The sequence below is a fragment of the Ailuropoda melanoleuca genome, chromosome 6 (assembly GCF_002007445.2).
Source record: "Ailuropoda melanoleuca isolate Jingjing chromosome 6, ASM200744v2, whole genome shotgun sequence".
NCBI lineage: Eukaryota > Metazoa > Chordata > Mammalia > Carnivora > Ursidae > Ailuropoda > Ailuropoda melanoleuca.
The window spans coordinates 117,889,914-117,916,101 of NC_048223.1; the positions used below are offsets into that span (position 1 = coordinate 117,889,914).

At 42.0% G+C, this 26,188-nt stretch overlaps 1 protein-coding gene across 3 annotated transcripts; it reads left to right on the plus strand.

The window, feature by feature from the left end:
* Positions 1–218: 218 nt before the first annotated feature.
* Positions 219–24,584, plus strand: DENND10 (DENN domain containing 10). Of its 3 annotated transcripts, none has more exons than XM_034663346.1 (9): positions 219–369; positions 2,439–2,635; positions 5,313–5,392; positions 8,401–8,549; positions 9,566–9,677; positions 12,995–13,095; positions 18,617–18,724; positions 20,328–20,422; positions 23,101–24,584. In XM_034663346.1, the coding sequence occupies exons 1-9, from the start codon at positions 315–317 to the stop codon at positions 23,275–23,277; spliced, it is 1,074 nt and encodes a 357-aa protein (XP_034519237.1). In that variant the 5' UTR covers positions 219–314; the 3' UTR covers positions 23,278–24,584. The 3 variants fall into 3 exon arrangements, with proteins under 3 accessions (XP_034519237.1, XP_034519238.1, XP_034519236.1); XM_034663345.1 differs by having other exon boundaries at positions 338–475; XM_034663347.1 differs by lacking the exon at positions 5,313–5,392 and having other exon boundaries at positions 220–369; positions 2,419–2,635.
* The last annotated feature ends 1,604 nt before the right edge of the window (positions 24,585–26,188 follow it).

Here is a 26,188-nt window from a genome sequence, read left to right on the forward strand (position 1 = left end):
TCTGGAGGGCAGAGGTAGAATGAGAAAAGCCTGAGGAGTGGAGGAGAGATTGGAGTAGGTTGAGGAGAGGGTTTAAGAAGAGCTGGATTAGAGGAAGTGAGGGAAGCTGCGGAAGCTGAGGGAGTTTTCTAAGAGTAAAGAGCCAGGGGCGGAAGGTGAGCTGGAGAGCAGGAAGTCGAGGAGAATCAGGGGCGGGGCCTCAACGGCCGGGGCGGGGCCTTGTGGGAGGGTGGGGCCGGAGGTAGACGCTGCCCCGGAGCAGGGGCGGGGCCTGCGAGCTGGTTGCTGGGAGTGGTGCGCTGCGGCGGCGGAAAATGGCTGCGGCTGAGGCAGCGGACGCTCAGCTGATGCTCGGAGTCGGGCTGATCGGTGAGGATGAAGGCGCCCTGCCCCGCAGGCCCGCGCCCCAGTTCCACCTCCGCCTCCACCTGGGCCGGGGTGGTCTCCGCTCCCGCGGCCTCCGGCGCCGCCCGCGGTGAGGAGGTCGCGGCCCCCTCTCTGTTGGGCCTGGGCTGGGGGCTGCGGGGCCCGGCCTCCTCGGCGCGGGGACTTGGCCAGCCGCCCTGGGCCCGTCCGTCTGCGGTCTCGCATGGGACCCGCCCAGGCCGGGCAGCGGGGCGGAGGGACCTCGGGCCTCCTCCCGGAGTCCCCGTGCTGCAAACGAGCCCGGACATCGAGGGTGACCGAGCTCCGGCGGCTGCAAGGCGGCAGCTGCGCAGGCGGGGCGGGGAGTGGGCGGAGAGCAGGTCGAGGGCAGCGCAGCTGGGAGGCGGCCGGGCCAACCTCGGAGCGTGGGGGAGCCCCGCGTGACTGCCTGCCCTGGCCCGGATTGTGTGGTTGAGCGCTTCGAGTCTCGGTGGCTAACTGTGCCAGCCCGAGTGCTGAGCGTTATGCACGCATTACCTCCCGTTAAACTTCTACCACTGCTCCGGGGGCTGTAGGTAATGTTTGATGGCCACATTTTGGAGAGGCAGATGGAGGCCCAGGGTGTCATTTATGCCGGACGCACGCTAAGAAGTGGTGGAGCCAGGTTTGGGACCCTTGCAGTCTAGCCGCGGAGCCCCAACTCATACCATTGGAGGAATTCTGCATCATGAGATAAAGCGTGTAGCCTGAGTGTCCACATATTCACATACGGTGGGATCCTGGTTAGTTTTGAGGAAATAGTGTTTGAGGACATACGCTGGGACCTTTGGGTGTGCCTGAGCCGTGTGCAGGCTTTTAGGGTTGGGTGTTTCAAGGAACCATTCATCCCATAGGCGGGAGCGAGCACGGGGTTGCTTGAATGACTGTCTCGGTTCCCTGCGTGCCATTGTCCTTTGAAATAATATTCTATTGAGATTTTTACAAACGCCTGAACATTGTGTTCCTTTAGAAGAACATTGCTTGCGTTTAGCAAAACTGTTTCTATTTTCATTGTCTCAAAGGAGTGCATTTATCTGGGAATGGCTTCCTGTATTTATTTCTGATGTGATTTTAAAACTGCTTCAAAACAAAACCTAATTATTTCAGCCATCGTAGTCCTATTTGAAGGTACTTCTGAATGAGGTTGGGTTAAATTCTGACTATCTGGTAACAGCAAAGACGAAGATGACTTATAATCATTTTCAATTCAGCAGGTTTTGTATTTTTCATATGCACACGGATTTAAAAGGGATTTGCTTCAAAATAATGGTGGGGGAGAACTATCTCTTCCCCCTATGAAACGAGGAGGAGCCAGGTGTGTCTGGTTGCTGGAGCTGAATGATGGAGATGGGGGAATTCATTTTTATAAATTCTCTTTTATACATGCTTGATATTTTTCATAATAAAAGTTTTTTTTTTAATCTATAGAATAGATAAAAATCTGCATCCTTACCGTTTATATGCAGTAACTGTTTTTCTAAAGTTTGGCTACGTTATCGAGGTGTTTGCTTTGATGATGAAACTATATACATGATGGCATAACCATTATTATTATTATTATTATTATTATTATTACTATTACTATTTTAAATACAGGATTTGCACAAGCAGTATGTAATGTGATTTAAAAGAGATCTCACCGTTTTCTTCATCCCCAGTTTTGTTTTCAACAAATCCTTCCTATGTATTTATCAAAGATCCTTCTCACTAGATAAAAATATAATGATGAGTTTATGAGAATTTGTGTGGGAGGAGAAGGGTAGAGGGGAAGACCTCTACCAAAGCTGTAAGGCTAAATACTCATTCATGATTTGTTATAAAAGCTTTTTACTCAGGTGGCCTAAAACTCAAGATCAGGAGAGCTAGATAATTTGACCAGTAGAGGTAGGTGGGATTTTGGGGTCACATGTGCTCCGGGATGCTTTGTGAAATGGAATGTTAAAACTGATTCCACTAAGTGCTTCTGAGTAACCAATCAATTCACTTCCTTGCTGCTGTTTGACATTCTCACAGTGACCATCTTTCCACCGTAGAAAAGGACACAAATGGAGAAGTTCTGTGGGTGTGGTGTTATCCTTCCACGACAGCTACTTTAAGGAATTTACTGCTGAGAAAATGCTGCCTTACAGATGAGAGCAAACTTCTCCATCCCTTCGTCTTCGGTCAGTACAGAAGAACATGGTTTTATATCACAACAATCGAAGTTCCAGATTCTTCAGTTTTGATAAAGGTATGACTGCATAAAGGTCAAACTCCAAAAATATTTAAAGTGATGTCACATTATTCCAGTAACTCTTAGCTTTAGACATTATCATTCACGATACCCTTTCGAAAAAAAAACTAAATATGATTTTCACTGGGAATGTTCCCTTTCAGGTTTCACTTTCATTTATTCTATAAACATTTGTTGGTGTATATTATACGACTGACCCTGTGGTTGGTATCATGAAGCCTTTTCCAGGTTATACTCTGTTGCAGTTAAACGTAGAAGTACTTTCAAAGTCATGACTCTGATTAATAAAAGTAGAAAAAGCATTTTTCTATAATTTTTTTTTTTTAAAGATTTTATTTATTTATTTGACAGAGATAGAGACAGCCAGCGAGAGAGGGAACACAAGCAGGGGGAGTGGGAGAGGAAGACGCAGGCTCATAGCAGAGGAGCCTGATGTGGGGCTCGATCCCATAACNCGTAGAAGTACTTTCAAAGTCATGACTCTGATTAATAAAAGTAGAAAAAGCATTTTTCTATAATTAAAAACTATTTTAAGGGATAAAATTATCCTTGGCATAATTAAGAAAACTTGTTTCATTTGTTTGTGGATGGTAAGGATATATTAAGAATAGAAAGGAGAATTAAGGAAACTCAGGTATTCAGTAGGCCTTTTGTGTGTGTAATTTGATATGAACAGTATCAATGTGACATGTTGAAAACCAGTACGTGGTCATTGTGGGCTTTCCTAATCCCAAGCAACCAGCCAATTATTTTCAAAGAAACGAAATATTAGAAAGTGGCTGAGCTCCTGGTGTGTTCCTGGGTGGGGACTTCTTTTACCTTCTAGGGCTACTTCTATAACCAATAACCAGACTATATGAAGCATGTCCAAGATATCAGTTTAAAATTAAAGAATTACATTTAAGGGGGCGCCTGGGTGGCACAGCGGTTAAGCGTCTGCCTTTGGCTCAGGGCGTGATCCCGGTGTTATGGGATCGAGCCCCACATCAGGCTCCTCTGCTGTGAGCCTCCTTCTTCCTCTCCCACTCCCCCTGCTTCTGTTCCCTCTCTCACTGGCTGTCTCTATCTCTGTCAAATAAATAAATAAAATCTTAAAAAAAAAAAAAAAGAATTACATTTAAGGGGCGTCTGGGTGGCACAGCAGTTAAGCATCTGCCTTCGGCTCAGGGAGTGGTCCCAGCGTTATGGGATCGAGCCCCACATCAGACTCCTCTGCTGTGAGCCTGCTTCTTCCTCTCCCACTCCCCCTGCTTGTGTTCCCTCTCTCGCTGGCTGTCTCTATCTCTGTCAAATAAATAAATAAAATCTTAAAAAAAAAAAAAAGAAAAAGAATTACATTTAAAATAACAGGAAGGCAACCATTTTAAACTGCTGGAGGTTTGGGGCACCTGGGTGGCTCAGTTGGTGAAGTGTCCCACTCTTGATTTCCGCTCAGGTTGTAATCTCAGGGTCCTGAAATCGAGCCCCAAGGTAGGCCTCTATGCTCAGCAGGGAGTATGCTTCTCTCCTCCCTCTGCCTCTTCTCTCCTTCTCCCTCTGCCATGTGCACTCTCTCTTTCTCTTTCAAAATAAATAAATAAAATCTTAAAACTGCTAGAGATTGAAGAAAAAACAGATTCATAATTAGAAAATGTAGATTTGCAAAAAAGATAGTTTTTCAATGTGTTATAAAAGCTTTGGTTTATGTTCATTAAGTTCTTGCTGAGAGATCTTAATGTATCCTCAAGTAGATTTATCTATGTTTTGGCTATAGTCTGCCAAACAATAGCAACATTGATTTCAAGTCTGTTTTTCAGATTTGAAAAATAGCAAGATTTAGAGATAGTTCTTATACTTCAAAATATGATTTCTAAAAATCATATTATTCATAATGAATAATTTTCTTAAATTCATAAATTTCTTAAATGTTTTACTTTTTATAATGTTCTGAATTTTGTCTCAGTGGAAATAATAGGTGTATGATTACCAGAAATTTATATAGATAAATGAAGCTTCTTGTAACAGTGCTTTAGTCTATATGGCATTCTAGAGAATTGACTATTTCAGGAACTGTGTGATTTTCTTTTTTTTTTAAGATTTTATTTATTTGAGAGAGAGCGAGAGCTCGAGAAGGGGGAGGGGCAGAGGGAGAGGGAGAAACAGCCTCCCATTGAACAAGAAGCCTGATGCGGGGCTCCATCCCAGGACGCTGGGATCATGACCTACCTGAGCCAAAGGCAGACGCTTAACCAACTAAGCCACCCAGGTGCCCCAAGGAACTGTGTGATTTTTACTGTATGTATTTTTGTTTTCTTTCCTTCTGCTTCATTAATTAATAGTTGATAAATTGGTAGTCTAACAGCATTTCTCATTCTGCTTTGATGAGGTTAGGGGAATATAAATGAAAACTCACATTTTTGATACTTGAAATGTATTTGTGTTTTTGAAAAAATTTTAACTCAAAGTATTCTTATCTAGGAAATTAAATATTTATGTATATATAAGTATATGTTGTTTATATGCATGTGTATATAAGCATAAAAGTATAAAGAAGCAAGTGAAAACTTGGTTACATTTTGATCTTTTCCTTTTAATGCCTGTCTGTCTTGTACAGAGGTTTGCTAGAATATAGTAATAAAAATTAAATCTGTGAAAGTGTCTTTAAAAAGTATACCTTTTTGTTTCTTTTGGACAGGTGACTCATTTTTCTATTGTTCTGACCGCCAAAGATTTTAACCCAGAGAAATATGCCGCCTCCACTAGGATATTGTGTAGGTCTGTATGAAAACTGTATTAAATGCTGTCATACAAAAACGAAGATCTTACTCAATAGTTACATAGCAGATTTCTACACCAAGGAAGCAAATTTCAGGCCTCTGCCTCCCCAACTTAATCTTCACTTGCCCTTCAGAAACTGTTTTATAAAGAGGAACTTTCTCTTCTGTTTTGATGACACTGCTCGTCTTATTTGGGAGAGTGGTAGAAGGGAGGGAAACAAGCAATTTACACAACTATTGCAGCCTCCTGGGGATTTTGAGTCACTTGCCACTTTTGGTCTGCCGCTTCTACTCACTTCTGATTTAGAACTTTCCTTAGCAGGATGAATAAGTTAAGTGCTGGTGAAGTGATAAGCTGGTTCGTATGTGTCAAAGTCTGTGTGTGGAAGTCATTTTGGGGAAAATTAACGGGCATTTTGAATTACGCTAAAGCACAGGAAAATATTTCTTAGCTGGAATGCTGAGAAGCTGAGAATCTGAATAATTGGTTAGTCGTCATTCAGGTAAACTTCTTTAGTTTCATCCCAGCTGTTGAAAAAAATTATGTAAAGTAATACAGTCTGCTTTCTTGCCTTGGTAAGTATATGCAGTAGAGCTAATGGAATCTTTCTTATATGTTAGGGACACCGGTTTTTCCTTGATCAGGGCTTTGACAGTTTTTTGTTATTGTTTTTTAATATTGTTGTCACTAGATAGACTTGTAGTTCTTGTGTTACGTATTACAACCTCAGCCCTCAGGCTTATTATGCCCAGTAAGTTTTGGGGTGGGGAGCAAAGGGAGTTGTTTTTGTTTTTCTCACTATAAGCCAGATAAATGGTTGCTTTTTTGTGTGTGTGCCATTTTTGTATATGTACACTCATTTATAGATCTATAGAGGAAGTCTGCTTTCTCATTACTTAAGGTTTTCTAGTAGGTTATATTTTAACAAAATGAAGTTTTACTGGTTTTGCAGCCAGCTATGATAAGAGAGGCTTCTTGCTGTCAGAAGATAAATTCCAGGTATATAGTTCACCGTGGATTATAAACAGTTGTCTGCTACTGTGGCACTGACACAGAGATTATTATCGTAAGAGGAGACACCATCTAGAAGCCATGAGCTAAAAACACTGCAAAGCTGTTTTTGAACAAACACTGGTCTCTCATTTCATTGGATTGGGTTAAGGTTAGGTTACCCAGTGAATTCACTGGGAAATATTCTGGGGCCCAGAATGTAAGGTTGCTTTAGACCCTGCTTCCTGCCCAGGAGGAAGTCCAGAGGGTTCCTCACCTTCTCTAGTGCCATGGCATTGTTGCATTCTGGACTTTTCTCTTGTCACAGTTGAGGAGAAATGAGGACTCAAGCTATTGGCAGCCACCTCCTCTGCCCGCTATCCCTTACTGCACTTGCCCTCGGTGTGTACATCCCCACACGCTCCTGCACGCATGCGTGCACACACACTCTCACTAACGAGTCTGTGTGCACAGGCACATAGATTGACACTTTTCACACATGCTGAGGTTACCATGGAGGCGCTCCCTTCCATCTCTGGGGAGGGGAGCGGGCAAGCATGCCTTCTATAGCATGCTGCTCGCAGTGGCAGTGGGAGCCCACACGAAGGGGTTCATTTACTGTGTGGGGTCCAGGTCATTTGCCATGACCCCCTTCATCTTCTAGTCCGTCCAGCTAGTGGCTGTGGTGGAGAACCCCGGGTTTCCTGCACATGGGGAGTCAGTTGTCCATGCCAGGTGTGACAGCCTGTGGCCGTCCCATCTGAATAAGTTCCCCTGAGTTGCACTTTGTGGGTTTCCTATGGAATGATTTTGGGGGAATTCCTCCTTCTGTTCAGTATTTCATGGCCCAGGGTTGTCATGAAAAAAGTAGTCTTACCCTTCCTATGTTTCTCTTCTCCATTACTGTATATTGTATCTATTTTACAGTTTTAATGGTGTGTTGTTTGTTTTGTGGTGGTAATGTAAGCATATAGCAAAAATATACAAACAATACAAAAAGGTATCCAATGAAAACTAAGTCCCTTCTTTCCCCCATTCCCAGCCTCCCAATGGAGACATTTTCTCCATGTAGAAATGTGTGTATGAGTTCATGGGTTTGATTATTTTATATATATGATAGCTTACCATATTCATTGTTCTTTACCTTTTTTTCTCAATTTGTGCATTAAAATAATTAAAAAACACAATGATTGACAAAATTTGATTAGTAATTAAAACACTTCTTCACATAATGTACAATAAATGTAATTTTCAGTTTGATCTGTTGTAAACCATGATTTTATTTTCTTTCCAGTTTTCTATCCCTTTAGCTCCTACAACACCCAAGTAGGCCCAGTCCTGCTTCTCAAGCACAATTTAGATTTAGTTATTCACAGGAAGAGGTTTTAGGGGAAGGGGCTGATTTCACATATGAGCTATAAATGTAGCCAGTCCTGTCAGCATTTTCTGGAACTTGATGATGAATATATCTAGAGTGCATTTATCACCAGAAACTTAAAGGAGTTTGGTTTCTTAATTATCTAAATATAGCTACCTCTGGGAACTCTGGTAATAAATATAGGTTCTATAATTAGTGCTTTCTCTGTGAACAATGCAAAACTCCTTCCTTGTGAAAGGAAGTCCCAGTAATAAGATAGAGTTGTTCCTACTAGAATCACCGTTTGTGAACATAAGACAGAGAGAGAGGTAAGTATGCCATATTTTTAAGAATAACGGGGCCTCAGAAAGTCCATAGCTCATTCTCCTGCTTGAGTGAACAATAGCAGGCTTCCCCAGATGTAAGGAGAAAGCCACCTTCCGGGAATTGTTGAAGGTCTCTCGAGTGGTTATTTCTTTGATACATTTTCAGATTAAATTCTAGAAGTGGTCGTATCATGAAAAGATTCAGGCATTCAGAAGTGTATTAGCAAGTTGACTTAGATTTTGTAGCAAGGCCCATACGTAGCCTTGGGTTGCATTGCTCCATGTAGTTCCTGCTGAATAACAGCATGGTTGCCATTTGTCTTTTCTTACAGAATGTACCTGAAACATGGGAGCCCAGTTAAAATGATGGAGAGTTATATTGCAGTTCTCACAAAGGGGATATGCCAGAGTGAAGAAAATGGCTCTTTCCTTAGCAAGGATTTTGATGCCCGAAAGGCATATCTTGCAGGCTCCATCAAAGGTAAAAGAAAAAAAAACAAGCAAGCAAGCAAGCACAGAAGAAAAACGCATCCCAGATGGTTGCATCCCAACAACAATAATATCCCCAAGCCCAGGCCAATCCTCATTAGACTCTGTTATTCCATCTTCCTGTATACTTTCGTCTGTGTAATATTTGTTTGCTAAACAGGAGGGTAGTTCAACTTCTACATTGCCTTATTTGATTAGAATTCTGTCGTAGGAAAGCCGAGTTTTGTGGTGGTCCTTTCCATAGGATTCTGACAGTTAATATAGAAATGCTCTTTCACAGGTAAGCTGAATCTCACGGCTTGAGTCTCCACTGACTTCCATAGTTTTTCTTTTCCTTGCATTTTAGCAGTTACTTCTTCCATGTGGAGAGCTCCAGCCCCTGGCCCAGCGTTCCTCTTTTAACTCCCTGCCTTTCCCTCCTAGCTGGAACATCCAAAATGACAGTACAGGGCTGAGCCAGACTTCAGGGTCCTTAAAAGGGAGGAGAGGGGAGCTCTGAGGGTCACGCTAGCTCTCGTTCTTGTCCTCCCCCAGCACTGTCTTTGCTCTTGATCCTACTGTTCTGTACCGTTTCGAAGCACCCCGTTGACATGTTAGGTTTGTCCAGCTATCTCAAAAGGACCTAAGTCATGATGGGCGGGGGGGGCGGGAGGAGAGGGTGTCGGTGAACTTTTTTTTAAAACTTAAGGACTTTTCATGACAGAAAGGTGCTGGTTCCCTTCATATCATTTATCCTACATTCTTGTGGCTCTGGCTTCATCCGTGCATCCAGCACAGAGTCCCTTGGGGGGCAGGTTTAGGCTGCTGTAGTATCCTTCTTAGGGAGCAGATGTGGATTTCTGTGCCCATCAGGGCATAAGGTGCTTCTTTGTTCTCTGTATTGAAAATATTTCTGTATTCTGTATATAGAAAAGAATCTCTATTTATTGGAAAGGATCCTTTCCAATAACAATTTTATTTCCTTTATATTATTTAACGCAGTTACATTATAATTTCTTGTGTTTTAAGACATTGTATCTCAGTTTGGAATGGAAACTGTCATCTTACACACGGCGCTGATGCTAAAGAAAAGAATTGTCGTCTATCACCCCAAAATAGAAGCTGTCCAGGAGTTCACCAGGTATTGTCTCTGGTCATTCAAAAGTGGAGGCTTTGTTGGCAGCCATATCGGGGCCGTCCGTGTTCCTGTGTGCTCTGTTCTGTTGCACATTTGGTATAAATAGAATGTGTTAGGCTGAGGGTGAAGTGCCATTTTGGTCTAATGTTTCAGGTCAGAGTTAGTAGTTCAAGGTCACTGAATTCAGGCAGATTCTTCTTCAAATTTAGAAATAGGAACACTTTAGAGCAAGAAGTTTAAACTTTTCCTTGCCAGGTAGTAAATATTTCAGGCTTGTAGGCCATAGGGTCTCTGTCCCAACCACCCAGCTGCCAGAGTCAGTGCATATGTAAGTGAATTAGCAGGCCTGTGTTCTAGCTACACTTTATGTGTAAACACAGATAGCCAAGCCAAGGTCATAGTTCCCTGACCCCTGTTTTAAGGAATTCTTTTTTTCACTTGNTATCGGGGCCGTCCGTGTTCCTGTGTGCTCTGTTCTGTTGCACATTTGGTATAAATAGAATGTGTTAGGCTGAGGGTGAAGTGCCATTTTGGTCTAATGTTTCAGGTCAGAGTTAGTAGTTCAAGGTCACTGAATTCAGGCAGATTCTTCTTCAAATTTAGAAATAGGAACACTTTAGAGCAAGAAGTTTAAACTTTTCCTTGCCAGGTAGTAAATATTTCAGGCTTGTAGGCCATAGGGTCTCTGTCCCAACCACCCAGCTGCCAGAGTCAGTGCATATGTAAGTGAATTAGCAGGCCTGTGTTCTAGCTACACTTTATGTGTAAACACAGATAGCCAAGCCAAGGTCATAGTTCCCTGACCCCTGTTTTAAGGAATTCTTTTTTTCACTTTTACCAAATAGACACTCTCTCTCTCTCTCTCTCTCTTTTTTTTTTTTGAGATTTTATTGATTTATTTGAGAGAGAGAGCACGCACACGGCAGGGGAGGAAGAGGGACAAGCAGACTCCACGTTGAGCGTGGAGCCTGACATGGCGGGGCTCGATCTCATGACCCTGAGATCATGACCTGAGCTAAAATCAAGAGTTTGATACTCATATGGTTTCTCTCATCTATGGAACATAAGAACTAGGAAGATCAGTAGGAGAAGAAAGGGATAAAGAAAGGGGAGGTAATCAGAGGGGGGAGTGAAGCATGAGAGACTATGGACTCTGAGAAACAAACTGAGGGCTTTGGAGGGGAGGGAGGTGGGGAAATGGGATAGGCTGGTGATGGGTAGTAAGGAGGGCACGTATTGCATGGTGCACTGGGTATTATACGCAAGNGAGGGAGGTGGGGAAATGGGATAGGCTGGTAATGGGTAGCAAGGAGGGCACGTATTGCATGGTGCACTGGGTGTTATACGCAAGTAATGAATCATCGAACTTTACATCAAAAACCAGGGATGTACTGTATGGTGACTAACATAATATAATAAAAAAAAGATAAAAAAAAAAAGGAGTTTGATACTTAACTGACTGAGCCACCCGGGCACCCTCTCTTATTTTTATAGCAAAGATTTTTTTTTTTAAGTTTTTTTCTTTACCAAATCTAACTTGTTCATAGATAATTTCTTAAAAGTGGGAAGACCCACAGGGCGCCTGGGTGGCATAGCGGTTAAGCATCTGCCTTCAGCTCAGGGCATGATCCCGGCATTATGGGATCGAGTCCCACATCAGGCTCTTCTGCTGTGAGCCTGCTTCTTCCTCTCCCACTCCCCCTGCTTGTGTTCCCTCTCTCTCTGGCTGTCTCTATCTCTGTCGAATAAATAAATCAAAATCNGCCTGATGTGGGGCTCGATCCCATAACGCCGGGATCACGCCCTGAGCCGAAGGCAGACGCTTAACCGCTGTGCTACCCAGGCGCCCCAAGTTATTAAATTTATTAATGACAAGAAGTCTGCAAGGATATATTATTAACCTCTTTTATGGATGAGAAAATTGAGGCTCTGAGAGGCTAACTGTTTAGCAAATGGGAAAAAGAAGGCTTGGTAGTTAGAAGGACCTGGGTTAAAATCCTGGAAAGGCACCTTCCTAGCTCTGTGACCACATACAGGANTATTAAATTTATTAATGACAAGAAGTCTGCAGGGACATATTATTGCCCTCTTTTATGGATGAGAAAATTGAGGCTCTGAGAGGCTAACTGTTTAGCAAATGGGAAAAAGAAAGCTTGGTAGTTAGAAGGACCTGGGTTAAAATCCTGGAAAGGCACCTTCCTAGCTCTGTGACCACATACAGGATACTTAAACTTTCTAAGCCTCCGTTTCTTTATCTGTAAAACAAAGATAATAGTGCCTACTTCGTAAGCTTGTTGTTGTGATCGGAGATACTCTGTAAGTACTTGGCATGCACCCTGCTCCTTGTGTGCACTTGAGAACCGGTGATTGCTCTGATTGCGACTGCCTCCGATCTTAGGTGAGAGGGCCAGAACTTTCTCATTGCTCTGATCCTCAAAGCCTCTATTTTGCCACCCAATTACCCTTTTCCTCTACCTGTATGCTTCTGGAACTGGGATGTCCACAGCTTCTAAAATACATAGCAGGGCACCAGTGGGTTCACCAAATCATGGTTAAATTCTACACCTCTTCCTGCAGGAGCTGTATTNCCTACATAGCAGGGCACCAGTGGGTTCACCAAATCATGGTTAAATTCTACACCTCTTCCTGCAGGAGCTGTATTACTGGAAATTTTCTAAAGAAACTTGTCTTGTATAAAAACAAACACAAAGTGGTTTGTAAGTTTGATTGGAATTTTCTTTTTAATGATTTTATGTATTCATTTGAGAGAGAGAGAGACAGCACAGGCAGGAGGAGAGGCAGAGGGAGAGTGAGAACACACCCCCTGCTGAGCAGGGACACCCCCCCCCCTTCGCCATGTGGGGCTTGATCCCAGGACCTGGAGATCATGACCTGAGCTAAAGGTGGATGCTTAACCATCTAAGCCACCAGGCGCCTGATCGGAATTTTAAATATGGAATGAGAGACTTCAAAAATTTTTGTTGCTTGCAGGGCCCTGCTTTGGATCTTACCTTCAGACTCCCTCCGTGGCAGTTTACAGAGTGAGGTGTTGGGAGGAAAACTTTAGAAGTGTTACTCCTTGCCACCAAGGAGATCTTTTGAAACTTCACCTTGAGCTTTTTGTAGCTCATCTGACCCAAAAAAGGCAGTTTAAAACATTGCATTACTTTAACTTGACGCCTGGAGTTGTTGGCACGTTTGGCATTCTTTCTCCCCTCTGCCTCTGGTAGCCAGTTTCCTCCTGGGGAAGAAGAGGAAGGAGGGTGGGCTGAGTCAGGTGCGGGCTGGCAACCATTTGAGTTCTTGCCTTAATTCCCCAGGACTCTGCCTGCCCTGGTGTGGCATCGACAGGACTGGACCATACTTCATTCCTATGTGCACCTGCATGCCGATGAGCTGGAAGCCTTACAGATGTGCCCAGGTAGATGACAGGAGCTCCAGGGTTGTTGTTGGTTTTGGGGAGTATTTTTGCAGTCTTAAAGGGAATAATGATTTATTATTTCTTTGGTAAATGCAACCAATTCTTTTTCCTTAAAAAAATTATTTTTAATTTTAAAGAATATTGCAGTAAAATACGCATATTATAAAATTTACCATTGTAATCATCTTTAAGTATATAATTCAGAGGTACCAAATACATTCACTTTGCTGTGCAACCATCACCAAAATATGATTAATTTTTAATTTGTAAAATTCTCATTTTAAAAGTTTCCCTATCAGTGATTTGACTTAGATTTTATTTTGAGCCTTTGAGTATTTTTTTCTCAAAGGAAAAATGAAATTATTTTTGAGNGCTCCAGGGTTGTTGTTGGTTTTGGGGAGTATTTTTGCAGTCTTAAAGGGAATAATGATTTATTATTTCTTTGGTAAATGCAACCAATTCTTTTTCCTTAAAAAAATTATTTTTAATTTTAAAAAATATTGCAGTAAAATACACATATTATAAAATTTACCATTGTAATCATCTTTAAGTATATAATTCAGAGGTACCAAATACATTCACTTTGCTGTGCAACCATCACCAAAATATGATTAATTTTTAATTTGTAAAATTCTCATTTTAAAAGTTTCCCTATCAGTGATTTGACTTAGATTTTATTTTGAGCCTTTGAGTATTTTTTTCTCAAAGGAAAAATGAAATTATTTTTGAGCGATGTTATTATACTTGTATAAAAATTTTTAACGGTAAGATTCTGAGAATAATTTAATAATAGTATTATATCTGTAGGAATTCTAATATTGTGGTGACATAGTCTTTTGTTTTTGTTTTTTTAAATTTAAGGTTATCATGACCTTTATAATGTTATGCTCTTAAAAGATTCTTTCATAAAGTGATAATGATAGATCATAGGGGCTTTTGTTGTTGCTTTTTCAATCATGAAAAATTTCTTACATATAAACTAATATGCAGTATTTATGCAAGTTATAAAAAAATAAAAGGAACACTCACGGACTCACCAGAGAGAGTAGAACACTATCTGTATTTTGAAGCATCTCATGTGCCTTCCCATCTCATTCCTCACTTCCTTGCTCTAGCCCCGTACACAGAAACACATAGCTCTAAATAATATATTGTTTAGTTTTTACTAAACTAACTTTATATATGTGGATTCATGATGGATGAATTCTGCTGTGGCCTGTGTTTTGGTTTTTGTTTTATTTTTGCTTGACAGTATTTTTGTAGGATTTATGTATTTTCATGTGGATATTTGTAGTCTCATTCATTTTCACTGCTCTATAGGATCCCATTAAGTGATATGCCATAGTTTATGCACTCAGACTTTTCTTATCATTCTTATTTATTTATTTATCTATTTCATAGAGCAGGTGGGGGGTGGAGAGGGGCAGAGGGAGAGAATCTCAAGCAGACTCCCCACTGATTGCAGAGCCCAATGCAGGGCTCAGTCCCAGGACCCTGATATCATGACCTGAGCCAAAATCAAGAGTCAGTCGCTCAACGGACTACCACCCAGTCGCCCTTTCATTTTTCACTTTTAAAACAGTGCTGCTACAGGCATTCTTATTGTGGGTCTCTCGGTGCACACATGTAAAACTTGATCTAGGCTATACGTCAGGAAGAAGAATTTCTGGATTATAAGGCATGCAGATCCTCAAGCTGCAGGGTAATGCCAAATGTTTTCCTCAGAAATTGTACCAGTTTACCCTCTTACCAGAGTAGGAGAGCCCCCATTGCTTCATGTCCTCAACAACACTTGGTTACTGTCAAACTGTAAAATGTTTGCCAACTTGGTGACTGTACAGTGATATTTCATGTGCTTTTAATTTATATTCTCTTGATTCCTAATGAGGTTAAACATATTTCTGTTTCTGTCATTTCTGTTTCCTCTTCTACAAAGTAACTATCTTTTACATATTTTTCCATTGGGTTTTTCTTAATGATTCATAGAAATTCTTTATATATTCAGGATATGAACCCATTGTTGGTTATATATGCTTCAAAAAATCTCTGAGTTTATGGATTTTTTATTTATTCTCATGATATAATGAATAGAAATTTATTTTTTTAGGCTTTTTATTAAGTATAATATGATTCAGATGCTTGTCACCCAACTTAACATTTGTGAACATTTTACAATCTTGTTTTACCTTGTATCCCCCATGTTCCCCATCCCCCGGGTTTTTGTTGTTAATTGATGTATTGTTGACATATGCTATTAGTGTCATGTATACAAAGTAGTGATTGACAATTATATCCATTATGAAACATTCATCATACTCTTTTAAGTTATGATAGTATTATTGACTATATTCCCTATGCTGTAGTTTTCATCCCTGTGACATTCCTTTTGTAACTGGAAGTTTGTACCTTTTCATTTCCTTCACCCATTTTGCCCATCCCCTTACTCTAGAAATCCTAATTTTAATGTGTTGGAGTTTATTAAACTTTTATGATTTTAGTTTTGGTATTTTGTTTAAGAAAATCTTTATACCAAGGGTAGAAGCATATTTTGTAAAATTTNGCGATGTTATTATACTTGTATAAAAATTTTTAATGGTAAGATTCTGAGAATAATTTAATAATAGTATTATATCTGTAGGAATTCTAATATTGTGGTGACATAGTCTTTTGTTTTTGTTTTTTTAAATTTAAGGTTATCATGACCTTTATAATGTTATGCTCTTAAAAGATTCTTTCATAAAGTGATAATGATAGATCATAGGGGCTTTTGTTGTTGCTTTTTCAATCATGAAAAATTTCTTACATATAAACTAATATGCAGTATTTATGCAAGTTATAAAAAAATAAAAGGAACACTCACGGACTCACCAGAGAGAGTAGAACACTATCTGTATTTTGAAGCATCTCATGTGCCTTCCCATCTCATTCCTCACTTCCTTGCTCTAGCCCCGTACACAGAAACACATAGCTCTAAATAATATATTGTTTAGTTTTTACTAAACTAACTTTATATATGTGGATTCATGATGGATGAATTCTGCTGTGGCCTGTGTTTTGGTTTTTGTTTTATTTTTGCTTGACAGTATTTTTGTAGGATTTATGTATTTTCATGTGGATATTTGTAGTCTCATTCATTTTCACTGCTCTATAGGATCCCATTAAGTGATATGCCATAGTTTATGCACTCAGACTTTTCTTATCATTCTTATTTATTTATTTATCTATCTATTTCATAGAGCAGGTGGGGGGTGGAGAGGGGCAGAGGGAGAGAATCTCAAGCAGACTCCCCACTGATTGCAGAGCCCAATCCAGGGCTCAGTCCCAGGACCCTGATATCATGACCTGAGCCAAAATCAAGAGTCAGTCGCTCAACGGACTACCACCCAGTTGCCCTTTCATTTTTCACTTTTATTTTTTATTTATTTATTTTTTTAAGAGTCTTTTTTTTTTTTTTTTAAGATTTTATTTATTTATTTGACAGAGATAGAGACAGCCAGTGAGAGAGGGAANGGACTTTTCTTATCATTCTTATTTATTTATTTATCTATTTCATAGAGCAGGTGGGGGGTGGAGAGGGGCAGAGGGAGAGAATCTCAAGCAGACTCCCCACTGATTGCAGAGCCCAATGCAGGGCTCAGTCCCAGGACCCTGATATCATGACCTGAGCCAAAATCAAGAGTCAGTCGCTCAACGGACTACCACCCAGTCGCCCTTTCATTTTTCACTTTTAAAACAGTGCTGCTACAGGCATTCTTATTGTGGGTCTCTCGGTGCACACATGTAAAACTTGATCTAGGCTATACGTCAGGAAGAAGAATTTCTGGGTTATAAGGCATGCAGATCCTCAAGCTGCAGGGTAATGCCAAATGTTTTCCTCAGAAATTGTACCAGTTTACCCTCTTACCAGAGTAGGAGAGCCCCCATTGCTTCATGTCCTCAACAACACTTGGTTACTGTCAAACTGTAAAATGTTTGCCAACTTGGTGACTGTACAGTGATATTTCATGTGCTTTTAATTTATATTCTCTTGATTCCTAATGAGGTTAAACATATTTCTGTTTCTGTCATTTCTGTTTCCTCTTCTACAAAGTAACTATCTTTTACATATTTTTCCATTGGGTTTTTCTTAATGATTCATAGAAATTCTTTATATATTCAGGATATGAACCCATTGTTGGTTATATATGCTTCAAAAAATCTCTGAGTTTATGGATTTTTTATTTATTCTCATGATATAATGAATAGAAATTTATTTTTTTAGGCTTTTTATTAAGTATAATATGATTCAGATGCTTGTCACCCAACTTAACATTTGTGAACATTTTACAATCTTGTTTTACCTTGTATCCCCCATGTTCCCCATCCCCCGGGTTTTTGTTGTTAATTGATGTATTGTTGACATATGCTATTAGTGTCATGTATACAAAGTAGTGATTGACAATTATATCCATTATGAAACATTGATCATACTCTTTTAAGTTATTATAGTATTATTGACTATATTCCCTATGCTGTAGTTTTCATCCCTGTGACATTCCTTTTGTAACTGGAAGTTTGTACCTTTTCATTTCCTTCACCCATTTTGCCCATCCCCTTACTCTAGAAATCCTAATTTTAATGTGTTGGAGTTTATTAAACTTTTATGATTTTAGTTTTGGTATTTTGTTTAAGAAAATCTTTATACCAAGGGTAGAAGCATATTTTGTAAAATTTTAAAAAGTGTTTTTCTTCCCCATTTAAGTCTTTAATGTACTTAGAACTACTTTTTTTGTAGTGAGTTTGGAATTTTTTTCCCAGTTGGACAGCCACTTGGCCCAGGACTACTCAGTGAATGGGGTCCTCTTTTCTCCGGTAATCAGTATCATTTCTGTCCTAGGTCACATTTTCTTACGTGAGTGTCTGGGTGGCCTGCGGTTAAATTTTTGTTTTTGTCGCTGTTGTTTTTTAAATGTTTTCTCTTGGTAAAGCAAAGCTTTAGCATTGATAAATTGGTCATCAAAAAACATTTTTTTTTTTTGTTTTTAATTGTACTGCTGTGTGAAATCTGGAAAGTCTGGTAGCTGTTGTTTTAGCATCAGTTCCAAGGTCTGTTAAATCTTGAGTTGCCCTACTTCCTTGAGCATTTATTGTATCAGATCTGAAACTGGTGAAGGCTGATGCTGTTCCCAGCATGCTGTCCCTGAGAAAGCCGGGTGTTTGGCTGTGGTTTCTTAGCGACAAAGACCTAAAGGGGGAACACTGGTCCAGGGATCCCTTGCTACCTCTGCCTCGGCTGATGTCATTCTTGACCTGAATCGCAGTGACTGAAAAGTAAATTCCTTCTTCCTTGACACTAAAATCTAGTTTGAGTTGTATGACTGACAATAGTGAAGTCTTAAGAAATGCCGCGGGGTACACCTGATGTTCCCTGAAGAAAGCCGTGAAGAAGAGCATCTGATGAGCTTTAAATTCAGTTCTCTTTTGAGACATTCACAATAGGATTTGTTCCTACTCGGTAATGTTGGTCATCTTTGTAATGCAGGTTACATCGCTGGATTTGTGGACTTGGAGGTGAGCAATAGATCAGACCTCTATGACGTGTTTGTGAATCTGGCAGATAGTGAGATCACCATTGCTCCGCTTGCAAAAGGTTTGTTCTCTCTTCTGTTCTGTCGTTGATACAAAATGTCACCCAAGCAGTTGTACTTTATAAAATTAATTAATTAATTTTTAAACCTTTTAATTCCAGTGTGGTTAACACACAGTGTCATGTTAGTTTCAGGTGTATCGTATGGTCATGCAACAGTTCGATATGTTCCTCAGCGCTCATCAAGATAAGCGAACTCTTAATCCCTTCACCTTTTCACTCATTCCCCCTGCCTACCTTAAGCAGTTCTATTTTTTAGGCTGATTCTCTAAAAGTGGTATTTGAGGGCCTGCTTAGCCTGCTGTGCTGAACTGGAGGGATTTTTCTGTGTCTAGAACACAGCATTTACTCTTACATTTACTCCCTCCATGGCAGTAATACATTCTGGGGGCTTAGGCCATACAGTATAAGACGGTCTCTTTATCTCGTTTCTCCACGTCTCTGTTTAAACAAGCTGTATTAGTGATCTCTTGGGGCGTAACAAATCACTTCTAAACTTAGTGATTTAAAACAGCAAATATTTATTATCTCAGTTTTAGGACTGACTTAGCTGAGAGGTTCTGGCTCAGGGTCTCTCCTGAGGATTCAGTCAGCATATTGGCAGTGCTGCAGTCCTCCGCAGGCTCGACTTCTGCATTAACTCACGTGGCTATAGCAGGAGGCCTCACCACATGGGCCTCTCCGCAGGGCAGCTTGAGTGTTCTCGTGACACGACAGCTGCCTTCCCCAAGAGCGAATGATCCAAGAGACAGAAAGACCATGGTGCCTTTTATGACTCAAGTCTTAGAAGTCATACGCCAGTTCCTCCATGTTCTGTTAGAAGGAAGTCATTAAGTCCGGTCCACGCTTGAGAGAGGGAAGTGTGCCCCACCTCTTGAAAGACAGAGTATCAGAAAAGGTGTAGCAGTTTAGTACCGCACAGTGTTGATCATGACTCCTGTGTGGAAAATCTTTTTGAAGGATGTGTCCGGAAGCACAAGGGAATGGAGGTAATGGCCTTCTGTAAAGCCAAAGTGATAGGAAACTAGCGGTGGCCTGGGCCGCTTAAACTGCTGAAACATTAGGACCAGAAGGGGTGGCCATCTCCCCGCTGCCCTCTGTCGCTCCACGTCTATAAAATGGGCTCATCTCAGTTGGCGTTATTCGAATGGAGTTTGGCCTTGGAGTGACAAACAAATGTTTTTATTTTGAACATGAAGTATAAAGCGTGGTTATGCCTCACCTCCTAGCACATCGTCCTATTTGTGCTCAGTGATAAGATGGAAGTGTGGGAGGTTGTCAGTTGGTTGCTTTGAAAGTTCCCTCTGTGATTGTTTACCTTTTCAAGTAGACGGCATGGCTTTTGTTATGTAAACTTTTTTTTTTTTAATATTTTATTTGTTTATTTGACAGAGAGAGAGATAGCCAGTGAGAGAGGGAACACAAGCAGGGGGAGTGGGAGAGGAAGAAGCAGGCTCCTAGCAGAGGGAGCCTGATATGGGGCTCGATCCCAGAATGCTGGGATCACGCCCTGAGCCGAAGGCAGACGCTTAATGACTGCGCCACCCAGGCGCCCCTGTTATGTAAACTTCTAAATATTCATACAACACGTGCTTGATCTCACCAGAGGCCATGACTATGGGCAAACTGCACAAAGAAATTGGTCAGCTCATTGTTAAGTCTGCAGAAGATCCAGAGAAATCAGACAGCCAAGTTATTCAGGTAAGTCGTCAATCCTCTGACTTACTGAGAGTTGCTGGGCACTGAGTGGCCAGGGGCAATGCTCAGACGAGGGTCTGCAGGATGGCCCTGGGGAAGATGGGGGCGGCGCGCCGTAGCCGAAGAGTTATCAGGCTCTGGGGGGCTGGTGCTGAAGGCAAGCGTTTATAATGAGAAGTGTAACCCCCAGTGGTCCGGAATGCTTTTGTGGGCTAGCCAGGGCGCTCCGTGCTCCTAGCAGAATTTTCACGGAGGAACACATTGTAAAGAGAAGTTGCTGCTGAGCCGGGGAATCCAGAGAGAGCGCCTTAATCTAGCTTTGACGTATTGTGTTCAGAACATCGGTAAGCATATAATCAGATCCCTGCCAAAGTTAGCAGACTCTGGGATCACACCCTGCGCGGCTGGCTGCCGGTGGGGTCTACCTGCCTATGGGGTCTGCCTGTCAAGGTGACCATGGTGTCTGTATGGACCCACCCCTCTCCCCTTGCCAGATCGGGATAGTCAAAGAGTTCATTTAAGTGTGTCCGTGTGGTGGGAAAGTCGTTCCCCTGCACTGCAGCCTGCGCAGTCTCCTCTCCTGTCTGCTGTCTGCTTGCGTTGCGCCCGTGCCCAGCGCCTTGCTCCTCTCCTGGGATACACTTCCAGCCTGGCCTCTCCCCAGCCCTGGCTCATCTTGGGGGGCCAGAGGCTTGGAAGGTTGTCTCCCACCATCTGCACCTGTGCCACCTAGGGGGGCCCCTCTGATAAGCATGCCCTCCTCACCTGGTTAGACCCGGCTCTTTTCTCCATTTATTCATTCGTTTAACCAGAAGATATTTATTTTTATTTTATTTTATTTTATTTTATTTTATTTTATTTTATTTTTTTAAAGATTTTATTTATTTATTCCACAGAGATAGAGACAGCCAGTGAGAGAGGGAACACAAGCAGGGGGAGTGGGAGAGGAAGAAGCAGGCTCATAGCAGAGGAGCCTGATGTGGGGCTCGAGCCCAGAACGCCGGGATTACGCCCTGAGCCGAAGGAAGGCAGACGCCCAACCGCTGTGCCACCCAGGCGCCCCAACCAGAAGATATTTATTGAACACTGACTATATGTCAGGCATCGGGCAATGGGGATACTGCAGGGAGCAAAGCCCCCTGCCTTCATGGGGAGCAGATGAATAGAAAGTAGTGGAAATACCAGATCATCTTGAGCCATGATAAATGACTGCTGTGATAGAACAAGTGGTCACAGTAGAGAATGTTGGAGAAGGGGTCAGACAGCTCTCTGAGGAGGCAGCCTGTGAGTTAAAGGATGAGAGGAGCCACGGCTCTGACAGGAACCGACCAGCAGCACTGTTCTGTTCAGTGCTGGTGACCCATCCAGCTCTGGCCAGGAAGAGCGGGCAGGTCTCGTCCTAAGGACCTGAGCACTGAGACTCTCCTTTCTTTCCGTGTGGGTTGTCATTGCCCATCCATCCCTCTATCAACATTTGAGAAAACATTGACTTTTTTTTCTTTTTAAGATTTATTTGAGTGTGAGTGAATGGGGGGAGGGGCAGACTCCCCACTGATCAGGGAGCCTGATGTGGGGCTCCTCAAGGACCCATGACCTGAGCTGAAGCCAAGAGTCGGGCCCTTAACCAACTGAGCCACTCAGGTGCCCCAAAACATAGACTCTTTACAATGTTGGTTAACTATGTAAATATGAGTTTTGAATTACTGTGTTTTTCATGGACTAAAAGTGATACACAGGTGACTCAGTATAATGTATGAAGAAGGTGCCTGGCATATTGTAGGGGTTTAAAAATATTTGAATGAATGAATGAATGATGTCAGCAGACCAAGAAAAAGACATGATTTAATGTGAGCTCTGATGACTCCAGCCATGCAAAGCACTGTCAGTCAGTAAAGAGGAATAAAGCCCACGTGACAGGTGCTGGGTTACTCACCCCAGGCAGAGAGGACTTTGGGAGGGGATTTGTTCTAAAAACAGTAGCAGGGTTCCTCAAGAAGTTAAACACAGGATTGCCGTAGATCCAGCAATTCTATTGGATACATATGAGAGAGAATTGAAAACAGGGACTCCAGGAAGTAGTTGTACACCCAGCTGCACAGCAGCACTGTTCACAGTAGCCAGAAGGTACAAAATAACTCAAATGTCCGTCAGTGGATGAATGGAAAAATAAAATGTGCAGAGTGGATATTATCCCACCTTAAAAAGGAATGAAGTTCTAACTTGTGCTACAACGTGGATGAACCTTGAAAACATTATGCTAAGTGAGAGAAGCCAGACACAAAAGGACAAGTATTGTGTGATTTCACTTATACGAGGTCCCTAGAATAAGCAAATTCATAGAGGCCAAGAGTAGCATGGTGGTTACCGTGGGTTGGAGATGGGGATAGGGAGTTACTGTTTAGTGGGTACAAAATTTCATTTTGGGAGGATGAAAAAGTTCTGGAAATGGGTGGTAGTCCTAAAACTCTGTGAATATACTTAATGCTGCTGAATCCAACACTTAAAAATGGTTAAATGGCAAAAACAGGACACTGGTTTTTCGAAGTTGTTTTAAGTTTGTTTCATTTTTCCTAATTTATAAATAGTCTGATAAAAAATAGCAGGAAGAATTCTCTTCAAATGCAACAACGATTCATATTTTTCGATGCTCACATATGGCGTATTTTCCTGTTCCGTTAAAGGATATTTCCCTAAAAACGAGAGAAATCTTCACCAACCTGGAACCGTTTTCCGAAGTTTCTGGTGATGGAGAAAAGCTGGTTCTCAATTTTGAGGCCCTAAAACAAAGACGATTTCCACCAGCAACAGAAAACTTCCTTTACCATCTCGCGGCAGCTGAGCAGATGCTGAAAATCTGACCGCGACGATGTGTCACTGATGACCGAAAGCTCTCACGCCACGATTGTCCACCAACTATGTCAAATACTGAAAATTACAATGGAAATGTTATATTTTTAACAATTTACTTGAAGGTATTGCGATTTGACCTGAAAAAACCCTGAAACGCTATGAAAACCCTTCCGGTTTTTTCCTGGTTGGTCTCCTGCCTGCGCTTAGTGTTGGACGAAGTGCTGTAACCACCACGTATACCGTCGGCAACGGCGTGGCGTCCCAGAGGAAGAGAGAAAAAGCTCTGCCAAGTTCTGGCGCAGGTCACAGCAAACCCCAAAGCCTTCATTATTTTAAGTTCCAATTGTTTCATTGTGTAGCCACCAACTAACAGTGTATTTTCAGAAAGCTGCCTGAATTTTTGCTTTATATTCTTCTAGGAAGAACTTTTATTCCTCACGAGGAACTCTACTTTCTGAGCCAAACTAAGTTTTCTGCAGAACAGTCTAGAAGATCATTCAAAAAAGACCCTGAAGTTGCACTTTCTTGTAAAAGAATTTTTTCTTCTTGGCCTTCGAACATTTTTGTCTATACTATGAGGATTTTGCATAGATTTTATACTTGAGTAGACAACTTTAATAATCCATATTTATACTGTCGCAGAGGTAAGCATCTGGCCAACTTAAGCCACTAGTACTCCTTAATTAACCCTTTTGCTAGCAATGTTCTTCTGAAAAAGATGCCAGTCCTTACATGGTAGAGTGAAATAAGAGCCCATTTTGGATGTAAATGTCTGTATGAGTGGAACAGCAACTTTCCGTAATTGCCAAGGCCTAGACCAGAGAGTGTCTTCAGACTTCAGTAAAAGTAATTTCGCCACATATGAAGGTAACAGTTCTTGTTCAGGTTATGTATCTTTTTCGTAATTGGAGACCTAAAAGTTACAACCTAAGCATGGAGGTCTAAATTATGTATTTGTTATTTTATTCCATGTACTCAGATTACTCACTACTGTTTTCCTTAGAAATCTTACCCGGAAAAATGTTTATAAAAAAAATCTTGTCTTTATTAGATCTTTCTTTTATTCTTCGTGTTAGACATTCGTTGAGTAAAAATAAAAAATAGCCTGTCCCCTCCTTCTTTGTGTGGGGGCAGGGGAGGATCTGGAATGATCGGTGATGTTTTGAAGGCAAACAATTGAAAATTAAATCTGCATTTTATGAAAACGAATAGGAGCGGCTTTATCTCCTTCATTTTTGTATTACTATATTAGCTAACGATCAGCATTGTTAAAATTACAAATTTATGATACAGAAATAAAATGGAAATATTTTTATACTCTGTAACAGTTTTAGGCAGCTGTAATTCTCCCCACTTCAAACAAAAGATAAAACCCTTGTGTCAATGCAGATATGCTGGGGAGTTCTTACAGGACCTGTTTGAAATCTAAGGGGTTCAGGCGCCCTTCTTCCACCCCTGGCTCGCTCCCTTGCTCTCCCTGCCCTCGCCCTTCTCCCTCCCCCACTTCCTAGGGCTGGCACTTCAATGTCTTCTCCTTCGAAAAGATGCCCTCGCCTTTCTACTGTCATCTGTTAGTGGCTAAGCCTCCACCTGGGGCCTTTGTATGTTTTATTCTTTAATTTTGTTTCATGTACTCCTGTGGCTATACTGAGCCATCTGGTAGAACTTTTTTTTTTAATAAGTAGGCTCAACACCCAGCATAGAGCCCAACGCAGGGCTTGAACTCACCACCCTGGGATCAAGACCTGAGCTGAGATCAGGAGTCAGATGCTTAACCAACTGAGCCACCAGGCACCCCGGTAGTTTTGTTGTTGGTTTTTTTTTTGTTTTGTTCTTTTTACTGATTTTTGTTCTTGTAGGCTGTCGTGAAACCCTTTTAACCAAGTTTGAAGATAACCATCATTCTGGCCTAGGGAACCCTGAAAGCCACAGATAGATTGATTCCTTGATGATCGGGGGCAGGGTACGTTGGAAACATTCCTCCAGTGTGCTGATGTGTGGGTGCCTACTCTGCCATGCACGGTGTTGTATCCTGAGGCTTCCCTGATGCACAGACACACTTCCTGCTCTCGAGGCACAATTTACGGTGGCTCAGGGACAGCAAACAGGCTATTCCGCTGTGGTGTGGTAAGTGCTAGATACAGTATGAGTCCTTGCAAGCACATAGAAGGGGCACCTAATTCAGTACTGTACATCCTGGAAGGCTTCCTGGAGGGAGTGATGTCCAAGTCAGACCTGATGCATAAGCAAGAGTTAGCCTGGCAGGGAGCAGCTGATATGAAGGTCCACGAAGGAGCGACCATAGCCCGTATGAGGAACGGGGGGTGTTGGTCCAGAGTCAGAAAAAGGAGTGGCAAGAGATGAGTAAGGTAAAGGCTTTTCCTGCCTGGCAAGGAATTTGGACTTGAACCTGATGCACTGGGAAGCCATCTAAGGCCTTTACGCAGGTCCTTATCAGAGCAGGCTGGGGCACGGACTGGAGGAGCTAGAGGAGATAGGAGAGTGATACCAGCAAGGGATGCTGTTGGACTGGGCAGGTTGTAGCAATGGCCAAGGAGGAATGGGGCTTAGAGATCTGACACCATGGGGCTCAGCTACTGAATGGGCTTGAGGGGAGGGGAGGAGTAAGGGTGACACCAGCGATCGTGGGTGATGCTACCGTGTTCACTGGCGGTGCCATTTCCTGGGATTGGGAGGAAAAGATGGTCTCAAGTGGGTATCTGGATGGCGGAGCGCGCGGCGCAGCTGGACTGGGGCCTGTGGCTCAGGGGAGCAAGCCCAGGGCTGGGTCTGAGCACCCAGCAGAGTGGCGGTCGAATGTTCGAGTGGGGCATGGAGGAGAGAGCAGTGTTAGCAGAGTGGAAGGCGGGATAGAAACTAAGGGGAGACGATCTCTGACGAAGTTCGGATCTTGAAGGG

What these genes read in the sequence shown, in the direction of transcription:
- DENND10 (XM_034663345.1), top strand. Translation starts at nt 376, where the DNA reads ATGAAGGCGCCCTGCCCCGCAGGCCCGCGCCCCAGTTCCACCTCCGCC. An exon ending in GCTGTCCAGGAGTTCACCAG is followed by an intron (nt 9,678 to 12,994) that starts GTATTGTCTCTG and finishes TTAATTCCCCAG; the next exon opens with GACTCTGCCTGCCCTGGTGT. An exon ending in AGCCTTACAGATGTGCCCAG is followed by an intron (nt 13,096 to 18,616) that starts GTAGATGACAGG and finishes TTTGTAATGCAG; the next exon opens with GTTACATCGCTGGATTTGTG.